Source organism: Nothobranchius furzeri, chromosome 17 (assembly GCF_043380555.1).
Source record: "Nothobranchius furzeri strain GRZ-AD chromosome 17, NfurGRZ-RIMD1, whole genome shotgun sequence".
In the NCBI taxonomy this organism is placed as follows: Eukaryota; Metazoa; Chordata; class Actinopteri; order Cyprinodontiformes; family Nothobranchiidae; genus Nothobranchius; species Nothobranchius furzeri.
Window position 1 is genome coordinate 57659930 of NC_091757.1, and position 17214 is coordinate 57677143.

At 46.2% G+C, this 17214-nt stretch overlaps 1 protein-coding gene across 5 annotated transcripts in view; it reads right to left on the reverse strand.

Moving 5' to 3' along the window:
• LOC129153230 (histone-lysine N-methyltransferase set-1-like) overlaps positions 1–17214 on the reverse strand; it is a 44423-nt gene that overhangs the window by 25543 nt on the left and 1666 nt on the right. For 3 of the 5 annotated variants that reach the window (XM_070546251.1, XM_070546249.1, XM_070546250.1), the window contains exons 2-6: positions 17125–17214; positions 12921–13077; positions 12546–12738; positions 12371–12430; positions 11837–11938 (exon numbers count right to left, since the gene is read on the reverse strand). The exon at positions 17125–17214 is cut by the window's right edge and continues 26 nt beyond it. In XM_070546251.1, coding sequence (XP_070402352.1) covers positions 11837–11938; positions 12371–12430; positions 12546–12738; positions 12921–13077; positions 17125–17214 — 602 coding nt within the window. The remainder of the gene's footprint in view (positions 1–11836; positions 11939–12370; positions 12431–12545; positions 12739–12920; positions 13078–17124) is intronic. The other 2 variants (XM_070546253.1, XM_070546252.1) reach the window with 1 other exon arrangement.

Consider the following 17214-nt stretch of genomic DNA (forward strand, 5'->3'; position numbering starts at 1 on the left):
GCTCTCATGATGCTGGAGTTCAGCTTTATGCCCAAAATGGTGATCAGCTGTGATGGGATCACAGAACTTTTCTCCCAATTTATGGAGAAACCGAACATCCTAACGTGATTAGATGTTCTGTTAGTGTTCTCATCTGTGATTCCACGTCGGACTCTGAGGGAGCCAGAAGGAGCAGATAATCCAGATAAAAAGAACCATCAAGCCCACCGTGCGTAATGGCTGAAGCGATGTCTCTAGACAACTCTAGAAGGTGCAGGGAGAGAGGGAGTAACTGAACAGGAGTCTGTTGTACTGATATTGGACTCTGTTGAAGGACAAACACAGGAATTTCCTGTGTTTCGGGACCACTGGAATATGGAAATATGTGTCCCTCAGGTCGATAGAAGTTAACCAGTTGCCTGGACGAACGTAACTCTAAAACTGTCTCATGGTGATCATGCGGAAGCGCTTTTCCGCTATGAAGCGGTAAAGTTGAACAGGAACAGATCGTGGATGAGTCTGACACTTCTGGCCTTTTTTTGTAACAAGGAAATTGCGGGAATAGAACCCCAAATTCACCTCATCTTTTGGACCCCTCGAGATGGCTTCCTTTGACAGGAGCTCCTTCAATTCTGACTGGAGGGTGAAGAAGTGGTCCGATGAAGTCAGTCTCATTTCCACAATCCTTGAGAATGGAGGGGGATGGGACCGAAATTGAATGGTAAATGGCCTGTATATGATATTGTGTCTTCTAGAGTCCTGGAACCCCACAAGATGCTTCACAACACAATCAATCATTCTCACACACATTCACACCCTGGTGGTGATGAGCTACATTGTAGCCACAGCTGCCCAGGGGCACACTGACAGAAGCGAGTCTGCCATACATATGCGCTACCGGTCCCTCCAACGACCACCAGCAGGCATACCATACCATACCATGTTTATTTGTAAAGCACATTTAAAAACAGCATGACAGCTGTCCAAAGTGCCGTACTGTAGTAAAAAAGAAGGAAACGTAGGGTTACATTATATAAACCCCGGTTCTTTGATAACAGAGTGAGGTGTTTCACTATGGGAATCGCCCTGGCGTGACCAACTACGGAAGATCCAATGACATCACGTCTGTCCCTGACAGACTGGTTGCGCAGTGCCCAGGCTCCGCTCACCCAGTATATACATGGCCAACTAACCCCTCTTACTCATTCGGATGATTTCTTACCGTTAATGCAAGAAGGGAATTGTTGGTGAAACACCTCACTGTTATCAAAGAACCGGGGTTTACATAACGTAACCCTATGTTCTTTTTCTAAATTCGTTCGGTGTTTCACTATGGGAGATATGGCACACTCCTGGATTGCATATCCATCCCGAAGCGAGCTGCAGCAAAAACTCTGCTTAACCACTAAGCAGATGTTGTGCATCCTGCCTCCAGCACTGAATACGCCAGTGAAGGTTGAGACACATCCAGCCTGTAAAACCGCACAAAAGTCAGCGGCGTGGCCCAGCTAGCTACTGCACAAATATCCTGGACTGACACCCCACGAAACAGGGCCCAAGATGTAGCCATGCTCCTTGTAGAATGAGCCCTCACCCCCCAGAGGGGGTTCAGCACCCTTACACCTATATGAAAGGCTGATCGCTTCTACAATCCAGTGTGCCAGTCTCTCGCAAGACACAGGTTTGCCTTTATGGGCCATGGCCCAAGAAACAAACAACTGATCTGATTTTCTGAGACCAGCAGTCCTGTCCATATAAGCCCCTAAAGCTCGAACAGGGCAGAGACAATGAAGTAAGTAAGTAAGTAAGTAAGTAAGTAAAGTTTATTTGTAGAGCGCCTTTCACAGATATAAATCACAAAGCGCTGTACAACATGAGTAAAATCAGGGCAAATACCTCTAACCAATAAAAACATCATAAAAACAATAGCAGTGACAATAGTAACCAAAATCAGGAGTAAAAACAAAGTCAAGGTGTGAACAAGAACAAAGCCATCTTTTAGAATATTTAACGGGGGAAAGCCTGGATGAAAAGGTGAGTTTTAAGATGTTTTTTGAAGACCTCTACAGATTTCAAGAGACAGAGATTTGAAGGCAGACTGTTCCAAAGTCTGGGGGCAATAGACTGAAAGGCCCTGTCCCCTTTGGTTTTTAGTCTGGTTCGAGGAACAGCCAGGAGGTTTTCAGATGTGGATCTAAGGTTCCGAGAGGTGGTGTGTGGGGATAAAAGCTCAGATAGGTAGCTTGGAGCCTGGTTGTTAAGAGCTCTATAGGTCAGCACTAAAACTTTAAACTGTATTCTATATTATACCGGGAGCCAGTGGAGGGACTGTAAAACTGGGGTGATGTGAGCTTGTCTGCTGGATTTGGTTAGGAGTCTGGCTGCTGCATTTTGGATGGCTTGAAGGCGTGAGAGGGAGGTTTTGCTGAGACCAGTAAAAAGAGCGTTACAGTAGTCTAAGCGTGATGACACAAAGGCATGGATGATTTTTTTCCAGATCTGCAGTTGAAACCAGTTTACGGACTTTTGAAATGTTTCTCAGTTGGAAGAAACAAGAGCGGGAGATGGTTTTGACGTGTGAGTCTAAACTTAAAACCGGATCAAAAATAACTCCCAGGTTTCTAATGTTGGCCTTGGCTGAAGGGCAAAAGGAGGCAATTTCCTGCTCGATTTTTGGTTGAAGTTCGGGGGGTGCAGAGATCAGGGTCTCTGTCTTGTTGGCATTTAGAACAAGAAAGTTGCTGGACAGCCAGTTACTGATCTGGGTCAGGCAGAGTACAAGGGTGGCCAGCCTGTCCAACTGGTGTGGCATGAAGGACATATAGAGCTGTATATCGTCAGCGTAGATGTGGTAGGAGACGTCTGGGAAAGACTGAATGATGCCAGCTAGGGGAAGAATATAGAATGCGAATAGTAGAGGCCCTAGAACTGAACCTTGTGGAACCCCGCATGTTAGAGAGGCAGTATCTGAAGAGAAGGTTTCCGACTTCACTGTGAATGTTCTGTTTGTGAGATAGGAAGAGAGCCAGTCTAGAGCAGAACCTGAAATCCCAGCCAGGGCATTTAACCTGTTTAGTAGTATGTTGTGGTCTACAGTGTCAAAAGCTGCACTGAGGTCAAGCAGGACCATGACAGAACATTTCCCAGCATCAGCAGCCATCAGGAGGTCATTATGCACCCTTACTAGAGCAGTCTCGGTTGAGTTCTGCTTCAGTAAGCCAGATTGGAAGGGGTCAGAGATCTTTGACTTGGAAAACCAGGATCTGAGTTGGGTTTCCACAAGCTTCTCAAGTACTTTACTGATGAAAGGTAGCTTAGAAATGGGCCTAAAGTTACTGGTGGAGCTGGCGTCAAGGTTGGGTTTCTTTAAGAGAGGAGTCACTACTGCATTTTTAAAGTAAGATGGAACACAGCTTTGGCTCAGTGAGCTGTTGATCATAGACTATGTTTACATGCAGCCAATATCCGGGTTATGATCAGGTTAAGGTCGGTATTCGGGTTTCTGAGTTGATTAGAATAACCCGTTTAGAACCATAAATAGAAAGAGTTACCTCTAACTTGCATAACCCCATTTAAATGCGGACGTTGGGGTAGCGTCAGGACGTATGGACTACGTCCAGACGCAATATGCGTCATTTCCGGTTCTTCTTGTTCTGGTATCCGTGAAAACAACATGTTTCCCAGTTCGGAAGAGATAGTGACCGCATTTGTTTGCACTTTAGTTTCCTCGTCACTCAAAGTGTGGTGCTGTGCCGAAACTCGCCATGTTGCTCCCAACTTGTTGTTTACTTCCGGTGTTCTGGCGCATACAAGACGTCTCGCTACTCAAAAGACCAAGATTCCTTGCGAACAGAGCATGCGCAGAACACACGCATTGATGGGCATATCCCGATATGCATTTACACGACCAAACATTCGGGTTAGAGAAGGGTTACCCCAGGTGTAGTAACCGGGTTTTTAAAAACCCGGTTATGAGCATATCCGGGTTTTTGGCGGTGTTTACATGGCCGTGCGGAACCGGGTTATTGTGAATATTTGGGTTTTAAAAGGGTTACTGGCTGCATGTAAACGCACTCATAGTCAACAGAGATGGACTGATAGAGGCAAGGGACCCGACTAAGACAGAGAGAGGTAAGATGTCTGATGAGCATGATGAGAGCTTCATCTGACTGATTATTGAGGCTAAGTCATTTAGTGTAATTGGGGAGAAGGAGGTGAAAGACTCGGAGCACTGGGGGGCCTCCCCTCCTGAGGGTGGGGGGGTGGGGAGCTGGTGGAATGCTGGATCTCAGATTCAGCACCTTGTTGGCAAAAAAGTGGAGAAAGGTGTTACAGTCATCAGCTGAAGAAAGTTGAGCCTGCTGCGGAGGAGAAGACACGATGCTGGAGATGGTATCAAACAAAACATTAGGATTATTCTTATTTTGACATATGAGGTTGCTGAAGAAAGAAGACCTGGAATTTTCTACACCTTTGTTGTATGACTCGAGAAGTTCTTTAAAATATTCGCGATGAACAACCACACCTGTCCTCTTTCACCGTTGTTCCGCTTTTCTACAGGAGCGTCTAAGGTCAAGAATCTGGTTGTTCAGCCAGGGAGAACTGGAGGCACTGGAACTGCGGCTGGTTTTGTAAGGGGCGACCTGATCCAGAATTTTGAGGCAGTGATCATTAAATGAGTTTGTAAGGAGCTCTACGTCATCAGAGGAAGGAGGTACAAAGTCAAAGAGGGAGGAGAAATTTAAAATGGTAGAACTGTTGATAATACGTCGTTGCTTGGCAGAGTCTGGTAAAAGAGATTCAGAATTTAGGTTAATATTTAAAGAAACTGACTTATGGTCACTGAACACAACATCATGTATCTGCAGTTTATCAACAAGAAGTCCGTAGGAAAAGACCAGATCCAGGGTGTGGCCTGCTCTGTGAGTGGGACCAGACACGTGTTGAGAGAAGTTAAAAGAGTTCATCATGTTTAGGAACTCCCTAGTGGAGCTGTTAGATAGATCCTCAGCATGGATGTTGAAATCTCCAGCAATGATTATCCTGTCTAGTTTAATAGTTGAAGATAGGAGGTCCTGAAAGTCAGACAGGAAGGATGAAGTAGATCCAGGTGGGTGATAGACCAGAATTCCATAAATTGGTTGAACTCGACCAATTTTAATCATGATCATCTCGAATGAGCTGTAGGAGTTTGAGGATATTATTTGGCACGAAAAGTGTTTCTTAAAGATAACAGCTGTTCCTCCACCGCGGCCTGTGGTCCGTGGAGCAGAGAAGAAAGAGCAGTCTTGGGGACAGAGCTCACGGAGATGAGTGACGTCATTTTCACGCTGCCACGACTCAGAAATCCACAAAAAGTTTTATTTTTCAGTGCAGAACAGATCGTTTAGGAAGTGAGACTTGTTAGCGATGGAGCGCGCGTTAATTAACGTCGTTTTCGCAGAGAAATCTGGCGATGTGTGTACCGCAGGCTCCATAATGGCAGTCGGCTGGCGGGCTAAGCTACGTAGCGACTCCAGGCTACACCCGCGGAGGTTCTTTACCTTTAGGTAGCGTCCTGCATCACGGGCACCATTGAGCAGCGAGATCAGCCCAACTCCGCTGAGTTTCTGTGGGATCCGCCACAACGCAGCCACGGAGCAGCGATCGGGAAGAGCTTCACCTCTCGGGATCTTTCGGAGCTGAACGAAGAAGCCAGCTCTCTTCCCCCGTTTCCTCTTCCATGGTCTCCGGGGCAGGCCCACAGGTAACAAAGGGCCGACACCTGGGTTAACGCCAGGTTCCAGAGGCGGTGGAAAAGCGGGTCCGGTATCGGAGTTCTGGAGGTTGATCATCGCGGACCTAATCGACAATAGTAAGTCTCGACCATATGTTAGCAGGGAATCCGCACCAGATAGAGAAAAAACAATAAAAAACAACAACTAACCAAAACAGATCAGGAGCCTAGCAGACGCACAGACACTCATGGGCGCCAATTAAGCTTCTGCTCTTCTGCTGAGGAAAAAGGAGGTGGGTGAAAAGCCAGCAGCTCCACAGGGGAGCAACTATAAGACAACTCCATTACTTTAGGCACAAAAGCTGGATTGGGCCGCAGACACACTTTAGTGTAGCCAGGGGCCCACCGTAAACACGAGGGACTGACTGACCATGCCTGAATGTCACTCACTCTCTTTGCTGTAGTTAAAGCTAAGAGCAGCGCAGTTTTTAAAGAGAGAAATTTCAATCCAGCCCCATCTATAGGTTCAAAAGGATGATGACAGAGGGCCTCCAGAACTAGAGAGAAGTCACACAGTGGTACCAGTGGCCTAAAGACTGGTAGCTTACGGCGAGCACCCATCATGAAGCGACTCACTAATGGGTGTTGCCCCACCGGTTTGTCACCAAACCCCACATGGCATGCATAAATTGCAGCCAGATACACCTTAATAGTGGAGAAAGCTTTACCTTTGTCCATCAGACTCTACAAAAAACAGAGTACATCCACCACCGAACACTGAAATGGGATGACACGTTTCTCTTCACACCACACCTCAAAAACCCTCCATTTACAGCTGTAAAGAGAGCAAGTTGAGGGGGCCCTAGCGTTTTGAATGGTGTCAATGACACTTGGGGGCAGGCCTGCCACGCTCAGGTTCCACCTCTCACGGGCCAGGCCCACAGAGACAAGCGGTCTGGGTGAGGGTGATAAATCTCTCCCCTGGCTTGGGACAGGAGATTACTGCGGACAGGCAGGGGCCAGGGTTCGTCCCAAAGCATCTGGATTATTTAAGCCACCCATGGCTTGGATGGCCACAACTGAGCCACCAAGATCAAAGACAGGCCCTGTTCCCTCACTCTTATTAGAATGGAGGAAATCAGACTGAGAGGAGTAAACGCGTACAGCAGCACTCTTGGCCACTGGTGAGCCAATGCGTCAACTCACAGAGGCGCGTCCGCGTCTGTCAGGGAGAAGAAGAGTGGGCAGTGGGCGCTTTCCCACGAGGTGAAGAGATCTACGGTAACCTGACCGAATCTCAGCCATATTTGGTGCACCACCTTGGGGTGGAGTTTCCATTCTCCGTACAGAGGATTTCCTCTGGACAGAAGGTCTGCCCCTCTGTTCAAGCTGCCCGCCACATGTGTTGCGCGGACTGAGAGGAGTCTGGAGCTGCACCACACAATTATTTCCTTGGCCAGTGAGTGCAGCTGTAGGGTGAGTGTCCCGCCCTGACGGTTGATATAAGCTACCACTGTGGTGTTGTCTGTCTTCACTAAGACATGACGGTCCCTTAAGTAGGGCAGGAAGTGCTTTAAGGCCAGAAACACTGCTAGGAGTTCCAGCACATTTATGTGAACCTGTTTCAAACTGCGTGACCAAACGCTGTTCACTGCTCTCCCCATCAAGGTGGCCCCCCAACCTGTAAGAGACGCGTCCGTCGTCATGGTAACTCTGGACACCACCGCCCCCAGCGGAACCCCAGTTGTGAGAACTGTTCAGTCTCTCCAAGGCTGGAGAGCTGACATGCACGCCGGAGTTATCTTCACTCTGCGGTGGAGATGACGGCGGGAGCATAGTCTTAACAACCTCACCCACCACTGAACATCTCTCATCATAAGAAGCCCCAGTCGCACCACAGAAATCATTGACGCCATGAGGCCGAGAAGGCGCTGGCAAAGTCTGTACGACGCACGGTATCCTAACTGAAAACGTGCGACACACTGTGTGAAGGACGCAATCCTCTTCTGACAGCGAAACGCGATAAGAGAGAGAGTTTATCTGAAGACCCAGATATTCTGTGCATTGTCTGGGGAATAAACTGCTCTTTGTCCAGTTTATTTTCAATCCCAGGTCGGTCAGATGGCTCAACACCACCAGCGCGTCGCTGGCTGCTTGCTCCCGGGAGGGAGCGCAAATCAGATTATCGTCTATGTGAGAGAAAATTCTGATCTCGCGAGTCCTCAGTGAGGACAGCGCTGCCTCCACACACTTGGTGAAAACCCTCGATGCTAATGACAGCCCGAACGGGATGGTTTGAAACTCGTAGGCTGTGCCCCGATAGGCAAACCTGAGAAACTTCCTGTGTAGAGGATAAATAGAGATGTGAAAATAGGCATCTGCGAGGTCAATCGTGACAAACCAATCTCCTGGGCAGATGGAACGGCAGAGTGTTTTGTGAGTCAACATTCTGAAAGTGTACTTGCGTAAGTGTTTGTTTAACACATGCAGGTCGAGTATGGGACGGAGAGATTTCCCATCCTTCTGTGGAACAAGGAAGTAGAGCGAATAAAAACCCTGGTGGGCCTCGTCGCTCGGCACCATCCTGATCGCTTTTTTTGTTCAACAGTGAAGCAATTTCGTTTTCCAGGATATGCGCCGAATCCTCTCTTGCCACTGACGTTATTATCCCATTGAAACAGGGAGGTCTTGAGGCAAACTGAAGCCTGGAACCCCAACAAACTGTCATCAGAACCCACGAGGGAACTGCGCATGCGCGCCACCTCTTGGCCCGCGCCGAAAGCAAGCCGCTGTTGGGTGACGTCATCTCCGTCACCTGAGCAGCCTCGACTCGTCCCGTGGGAAGAGTGAGAGGGCCCTCTGCTGGGCGCAGAGGGACCTGATGGGGTTTGTTTATTATTTTTTGTGGGGAGCTGTCTGCCCTTGACTGAACGCCTGGCTGCAGAAAAGCCGTCTTTATTTTTAAATGACCCCCCTGAACATTTCTGCACACATCTGGGAACAAAGTGCTTGGTGACACTAACTGCATGCTCATGAAAAGTGTTTGGTGACACTGCGTTTTCTGCTCCACACACTCGCCACTCCTGCTGGACCGGGAACCACAGGAGTGTCTGAACCCTGAACACAGAGGTCTGTTTGTACCTCTGAAAACCTCCTCTTTTTCTGGAGAGGAGAAGCAAGAGCAGCTAGGATGACTTCTTCCTCTTGCCCTCGCTGGGGTGAGACGGGCGGTTCCTCGCGGCTGCTGCTGCAAAAGAGTGCTTCCCCCATGGGCGAGGGTTCTCCGCCTTGTTTGGCTGACCACCTGCTGATCGCTGTGGTCTAGCCCCACCCTGTTGACCCTTTGCCGCTTCGGCAGCTGCTGCAAACCCAGGCTTGGGTGCCTGAGGTGGCTGAGGGTTATGTTTACGAGGCAAGCAGAGATTGAGAGCCTCACCTTCCTGCTTCCTGCGGGTGCTTGTCTCAGTCATCTTCTCCAGGGCGGGCCAAAGAGACCTTTGACAGGGTCAAATGCTGCATCCATGACATCAGCTTTCTGGCTGTCACCTAGGCCTGACAAGTTTAGCCACAAGGCTCTCTCACCCGAAACCCATCACACGTCCACAGCCCTGGACTGCTCCTCTAGAAGAGTGCAGGATGAGATCATTCACCACACAGATTTCATCCCATAAAGCCGGGTTAGGCGCCCAAGAGTCCAGCTGACGACCCATTTCCTCCAGGATTTCTCCTTGATAAGCTGACATTAGAGTAACTGCATTGAGGGAACACACAGATTGGCCAGCATATGTGTGCATCCTCTGAAAAATGGATGCCGTGAGACGATCCGTTTTAGATGGGAGAGAGATGCTGGATGACGCTGACACGGATCTGCGGTTGGGGTGAAGGTGGTATGCCACTGAAGGCTCCACAGTTGGGGGTTCGGCCAGCCCCAATTCCCCCATCCCATGCACCTCCAGTTTGGAGTATCCCTTGGTGGGGAGTTTGCTTTTAAATGAGCTAGACCAGTAACACTTGGGTGGAGCGGAGGACAGTGGAAGCCTCATACAGGTCTCGTTCCACCCCTTCTGTCCCTTGGGCTGCCGGCCACTGAATGTTGAGCTTTGCAGCTGCTCGCCTGCAAACCTCGTACACGTCAGTGTCCCCCTGTGATGCCACCCCAGTGCCGCTAGGTGGCCTAGAGTGTTGAGCCGGGAAGGTGGAATCCTCTTCCTCCTCGTCCATGTCCAAATAGAGGAGGTCATCACCCGCATCGAGCAGCCCACTGTCAACCAGTCCCTCGAACAGAAGTGGTAGCGGGGGCTCCTCCTCCATCATATCTGCCCAACTTGTGGAGGCTCGCGGCTGATGGTCGTCACCTGCATCACAGGTGTGGCCAAGCCGAGGCCTGGGTTCCGGCTGTTAGCCACTGCCACTCTAAGCCTCCTTTTTCTCTGGCATGGAGGAGCAGTGAGGGCATGTCTGCGGGTTAGCCAGCGATGCCTGGGCGTGAGCAGCACCCATGCACACTATGACAATAGGATGAGGGTCCCTGCCTGAAATAGAAGCCCCACATGACGCCGGGCACAGGCGGGATGCAGCCTCTTTAGCCTTTGGTTCCGACCCTTCCGTCTGGGTAGGGGTGGAAGCCATAGCTGAAAAACCGACTGGTCGTGACAGATTAGCCTGAAAAAGCGTTAGCAAGCTAGTTAGCAGGTGTAAGTCTGCAACTATAGCTATATTTTATATGTAGGACAACTCGTCGTGACACGTTAGCTGCAACAAAATAGCTCATTAGCGAGTAAATGCTAAATAAGAACAGGACAAGCTCGCAACAACGCGTTAGCTTGAGCCACACTCGCTAATACTACTCCGTCAATGACAACCGAGTAGCCGCGGGAGCAGTTCGCCGTGACGCGGTAATGGTTCCTAGCAAAGTGTGCCAAGTGACTTAGAAACACTTACTCAGCTCTAATCCAGACTGCATTGGGACTGCGTTCGGCGACGGATCCTGATGGTACGCCTGGGAACAGTTAAGCAGCTGACCAAAGATAGCCTGAAAATCGCTGAGGGAGCAAAGTGTAGTTTCTCACGGGAAGAAAGCAAGAAAGCGAGAATGAGTAGGAGGGGTTGGTTGGCCGTGTATATACTGGGTGGGCGGAGCCTGGGCACGGCGCTACCAGTCTGTCAGGGACAGACGTGATGTCAATGGAGCTTCCGTAGTTGGTCACGCCAGGGCGATTCCCCGTAGTGAAACACCGAACGAAGTTAGAAAAAGAACCCCGAAATAACAAAGAAGATTGAAAAAAATTATAAAGGATAAAAGGGATAATAAATTAAAAGAATTAAAAGATAAAAAAAAAATAACGAGTAAAAAAAAGGTCATGACTAAAAATATTTAAAAAAAACATACTAAAAGGTAAGCACATGTCAACAGGGAAGACACCACAGACTAAAACACTAACAGCCTGATCACTGATCAAAGTTAATGATAAAAATAGGCCTTCGGCACTGACTTGAACCGACACAGTGACGGGGCCTGTCGAACACTGAGGTGAAGAGCATTCCAAAGTTTGAGGGCAGCAAACACGTAGGCCCGCTCCCCACTGGATTTATATTTCATCTTTGGGTGCAAAAGAGCAGGTGATCTGCCGATCTTAGGCTTCTGGATGGTACATATGGCTTGAGCAGTTCTGACAGGGAAGCGGGAGCTGGACCATTTAGGGCATTGTAAACAATAGTTAAGACCTTAAACTGGATGCGGTATTCACAGTGGATGAATCAAAATATTGGTTTAAAACATGTAAAAGCTCAGACGGTATACAATTATGAATGTTAAAATCACAGCTGAGGTCATGTCTGGTGTTACCATAGTGCACTAAAAACATCTACAAGAAGAACTGGACGGAAGGGCCCCACTTGGGTCAGACTAGACACATACAAGTGTGTAAAGGAGAGACTCCAGATAGAAATGTGTTTGGAAGATGGAAGGACCCCATAAGAACATGACTGGAAACATGACGGTGTGTGTGGCATTACCTGGCCTTCCCCACCCAATAGGTTCACCTGACTACCATACAGCCACATGAGCATTGGTCCAGTTTAGTAGTAGAACAACACCACATACATGTCAGCACAGAAGGAGGTGTTTGAATGTACTCTTACCTGTGTGTAGGTCTCATCTGGGATTGGTCCATCATTAAGCATCTGAGGAACAGGGCTGGCCTCATTCTCTTCTGCTGCAGCAGGAGTCTGAAGGCCTTTCATCTGAAATATAGATAACAGACAAGACTCAGAACTATATGAAGAGACTTCCAAAGGCAAAAAAGATCATCTAACTGTGAAACAGCAGCACAGAACAACTGAGAACATGGCGTGGCCTTCTGGACTACTGGTAATGAGCAGCTCTCATGACGATTCCAGGAGTTCACAGTGGATGAATCAAAAAATTAGTTTAAAACATGTAAAAGCTCAGACGGTATACAATTATGAATGTTAAAATCACAGCTGAGGTCATGTCTGGTGTTACCATAGTGCACTAAAAACATCTACAAGAAGAACTGGACGGAAGGGCCCCACTTGGGTCAGACTAGACACATACAAGTGTGTAAAGGAGAGACTCCAGATAGAAATGTGTTTGGAAGATGGAAGGACCCCATAAGAACATGACTGGAAACATGACGGTGTGTGTGGCATTACCTGGCCTTCCCCACCCAATAGGTTCTCTTTTGCTGCTGCAGGAGCCTTGTTTTTTCCCACCTGGATTGTAGATGAATAAAACATATCACAGATCAAAGATGAAATGCATTTCCATAGACAACCAAGAGTAATATTGGAAGCATGGTTAATATTGGAGAAATAGCAACCAACTCACCTTACTGCGCCAAGGCCATTTTGAATCACCATAGTTGTAATAAATTTCAGCTCCTATTTCTATTTTCTTCAGAGAAAAAAGGCACAAATGTGGTTTGTTGTCAACTATGATTTTTTTCATAACGCAATTAGGATTTTTGTGGTTGTCATTGACCAATCTTCCGAGAGAGCCATCTTCTTCAGATGCATCCAGGCTGAAAAGTATTTAAAAAAATTGTAATAGTTTTACATTTTTTAACAGTTTTATTGAAATAATTGTTTTCAAAAGATTTTAATATTTGTGCTTTAATTAGTTTATCAAGTATTAAACCCTTGTTCCAGGGATAACTCGGAATTTCTCTAATCAATAAAAAATCATCCATTTTTCCATGTTTACCATAAGCAATGGTTCTGCCACTTAAAGCCAAAGAGAAATTTGCTTTCAGTCTCTGAGTATCGTCTTGACTCGCATTCTTCCTTTGTGAGGAGTTTACCCCTGTACTCCAAGACGAAGTCCCCTGGTTCATTGGGGGGTGTGGCAAACACTCCTCTTCCTATAAAATATATAATAATTAAACATTTCATTCTGGGACTCAAAAGAGATACTACAGTATTTTAAAGTGAGGCTGAGGTTCTTGCGTCTAGTCGGTATATAACCTGCAGACAATGCTCAACATTCTCCTTGCAGGTAAACAGATTTTTGATCAGGCTTTCTGTGGCCAAAACATGTTTTTGATGCCAACCCATCCATATGAATGTATCACTGAGGTCCTGTCTATGCTCTGTTACTTTCCCTTAATCTGAGAGTGCTGTGTACCATTTGGTCCACGTAACACACCAGTGAAGTGTAACAACACAGATGCACCCTAACCCATGCAACTCAGACTTGACATAAACCGACAAACAGATGTAGAAGGATCCCAGACTGGAAAATTACAGTGGGGCCACAGCAAGGCATGGAACTATATATTAAATAGCAATACAAAAAAGTATTCCTATTTGCAATATATGAGACAGAAAAGCAATATAACAAATGTATATACAACAAATAGATTGACTAGTTCAATAATGTATGGTGCAAATGAGCTTTAAGTTGCAGTAAACTAAAAATGCATTTAAATCTATTTTCACAAGTGCAATGACATTATGATTTACAAGTTTGTAATAATTGAGATTTGACACCCAGAGATTGTGAGGAAAAAATGTATGCAGAGGAAGAAATAGAGAAGAAAGTGCTATTTCAAGGTTCCTGCATCTTTTTTAAAAATCTAAATAAATGCTTTTTAAATACCTTAGGAGCTCAGTAGATGACACATAAGTCCTAACAGGCCAAGAGAAACAAGAAAAGAACTGAAATTCATTCATGTGAATTCTGACATCTACTTTTAATGTTTAATAATGCAATCCCTACTAACTTCACCCTTTCCTTGTCATTTTTGGATCAATACAGATGAAATTTGCCTTAAAGAGCAAACTGCAGCTTAGAGACAAACCAGAGGGAGAAATCATCAGCCAAAGCAGAGAGATTTATCTGTGGTGTCAGGAGGTTCTGTGGAGGAGCAGGTGTCTCTGTGAGTGAACGATGCTAGCTAGCTTGCTACAACTCGTGCGCTAACAAAATGCTACTGTCATGTAGAGCAGTGGTTCCCAAACTTATTTAGCCGCGCACCCCCTTCTATGTCCCGACCATGTTGACACACCCCCCAGCCCCACATCAGGGCATGGCTATATATATATATATATATATATATATATATATATATATATATATATATATATATATATATATATACATATATATATATATATATATATATATATATGTATATATATATATATATATATATACACATATCAGACGTCACGCTAAACCAGGGGTCGGCAACCTGTTCCCATCAAAGAGCCATTATTACCCGTTTCCCACAGTAAAGAAAACACTGCAGCAGCTGCGGCGTTGTGGGCGGGGCCTACCCTCAGACAGCAGAGCGCTGCTAACAACAGGTGACAGCAGCCGGTACCGGTCGCTCGTGTACGTCAAAGTTATCTTTCATAAGAAGGTAATCAATAAAACAATTTATATAAAGTGGATCCAGAAGTTGTAGCCCGTCTCTGCCTACAATATTTTGATATTTTTCACCCTGTTGGTGGTTTTACTGAGCAGGTGCCACTTTTGTCATACGTTTCTTTTTAAAACATGTTTAGACTGTTCAGAATACAAATCCAGGCTCTGTCACGTTTGATTGTTGTAATTAAACTTTGTAGGTGGGGAAGGTCAGAAAAGGATCCGATCATTTTGTTTCTCCCTCATTTACAGTGACCGAGACAACGGCGCAGTGCGCCTGGCTCAAGTTAAATTTGTAACAATTTTCACAAGAAAACAGAACAGTTAAAAGCAGGGCTTGTGTTGTGTTAACCGGACAGTTCCCGTATTTGACCGTTTATTTTTGATGGAGAAAGAATAGAAAGAATTACCCCGACGCATGCAGACGAACTGACACTTTATTCTAAGCAAATCGCAGATGTAGCTAAATCACTCAAGAAAAGATTTCCTTCTGAACATCTGAGCTGGACACCGCTCAGTCAGCGCATACATAAGGTGCACAGCGAGCTGAAGGTGTGGAGAGGGGCTTGGAGCACGTCGCAGAAACAGAGCGCATGCGGGAAGATTCCTTCCACTGAAGCGAGAGTTTTCAAAACCCGGTCTCTCAGAGAGACTTGTCACTTAGAAAATGTTCCCTGATGATGAAACTTTGGCTGAATTGTGCTTGTTCCTGTCTCCAATGTGGCGTCTGAGGAGAGTCCCAGAATCTCACATCGTCTTCAGCTCAGAAAGCGCCTATGTTTACGCACATGCGTGACGCGTCAACCCGGTCTCACAGTAAGACCGGGTTGGACCTGTTCAGGTTTACGCAGACAATCTACATTTAGAATTAGCATACATATGTAAAATGAATTCAGTAAAATACAAAGCATTTTATTTAAATATCCATTCATTATTTTACAAGCACAGAGAGCCGCATGGAAGAGCCGCATGCGGCTCCAGAGCCGCGGATTGCCGACCCCTGAGCTAGGGCATGTGCGGAGGACACACACACACACACACACAAGCAAAATATACTTGTTTTCAATTACGTTCATTGGGCCCACTTACTTTTTCTTAGGCCCACCCACAAATGAGTTTCTGGCTACGCTAATGGTGACTTTTGACAGACTTCTCTGAGCTCCGCAGCCATTACACTTCTCACCTTGCGCACCCCCTAGCGGCACCACACTTTGGGAATCCCTGGTGTAGACAATTAAAATATTATTGGTCAGTTAATATAATATTGATTCTTGGCAATGAGCATTTGTCAGCTGTTTAATACTTGCTAATATCCATTCACGTAATGTAGCTTAGCGCTTTAGAGAGAGGGAGAGACGCATGTCATCTTATCCAGAGCACAACCCAGAAACCAGCTTCCCTAGCCCGCTAGCATCTTTTAAAAGCTTTGCATCCTCTTCTTGAGGTTAGGAGCACAAGTTCCTAGCCAGTTCTGACCTAGAAACCAGCATCCCCGCCTCGCTAGGAATTTTTGAAAGCTCTATCCTCTTCTAGAGCTCCAATGCTGATCTGGGTAGGAGCCATCAAATATTTTTCAAAACTCCACCAAGTGGCTCTGGAGGATAGGAGGCATGTTGAACTCCCGTCACATCACTGGGATTGTAATCCTCTGGTCTGGTGTGGAGTAGAAACGACCGTGTTTTCAGCTGCACAAAATGCACCAGAAAAGGAAGAAGGTGCTGTTCATCTACAGACTACTGGAGTCTGTAGATCCTCCACACAATAGTTTACCATTTTTTTCGAAAAATCAATGGTTCCACTTATATTACATTATCTATGTGAACTCTCCAAGATTATTTAGAGCTGAGAGGCGCAGAGCTCTGATCGTTGATGCGCTCCAGACAGATGCATCCTGAGCACAGCCACAGCTACATTCTCAAAGTGTCGCCATCCCAAAAACAAATTTAACACATAATCGTTCATGTCGGCTCATATCCCTTCATGTTTTCTGTCTTTTATTTGTGCCTGATGCATTTTGCTGCTGTGGAGCAGAGCGCATCACCTGTTTCATTCTGCTGTGACTTCACCTCACTGATGCGGTCTGTGCGTAGCACACACTCCTCTATATTTGCGGTCGGTAGATCTTTTAGAACTGCAGTTCAAAGGTAACTCATAAGGTGAATATATATGAAGCCAGATAGCAGTTTTTCTTTAGGATTGAGATGAGATGAAGGAAGATGATAAACAGACAGGACAGAAAAATAGTCAAATAAAAATAAGTTCCTTTTTGTACCTGCTGGTAGCAACAAACAGACACCATTTAAGGTAATCAGAAGTCAGCAACAGAAAATTAAATCATTCTTTCAATGTTTAGAGCAGCATGAACTCTGAGAGGCTGCAGGCGCATCAGTGAGTTTGCAGTAAAGATGAAAAAACTACCGTTGTTAAAAGAAATGTGTTTAACTTTGAAAATGTGGGCGCAATTTTAATTACTTGTCAACTTGTCAACTGCTTTGCTTTTGAAAAACACAAGTTGTGTCAAGAAATTTTCGCAAATTACCTTTGTAACCGTCAATGTATCTCGACATAAACCCAACCTTGTCAGTACAGGACAGGATGTGTGTCTTTGCATCATCTATAGGCTTTTTCC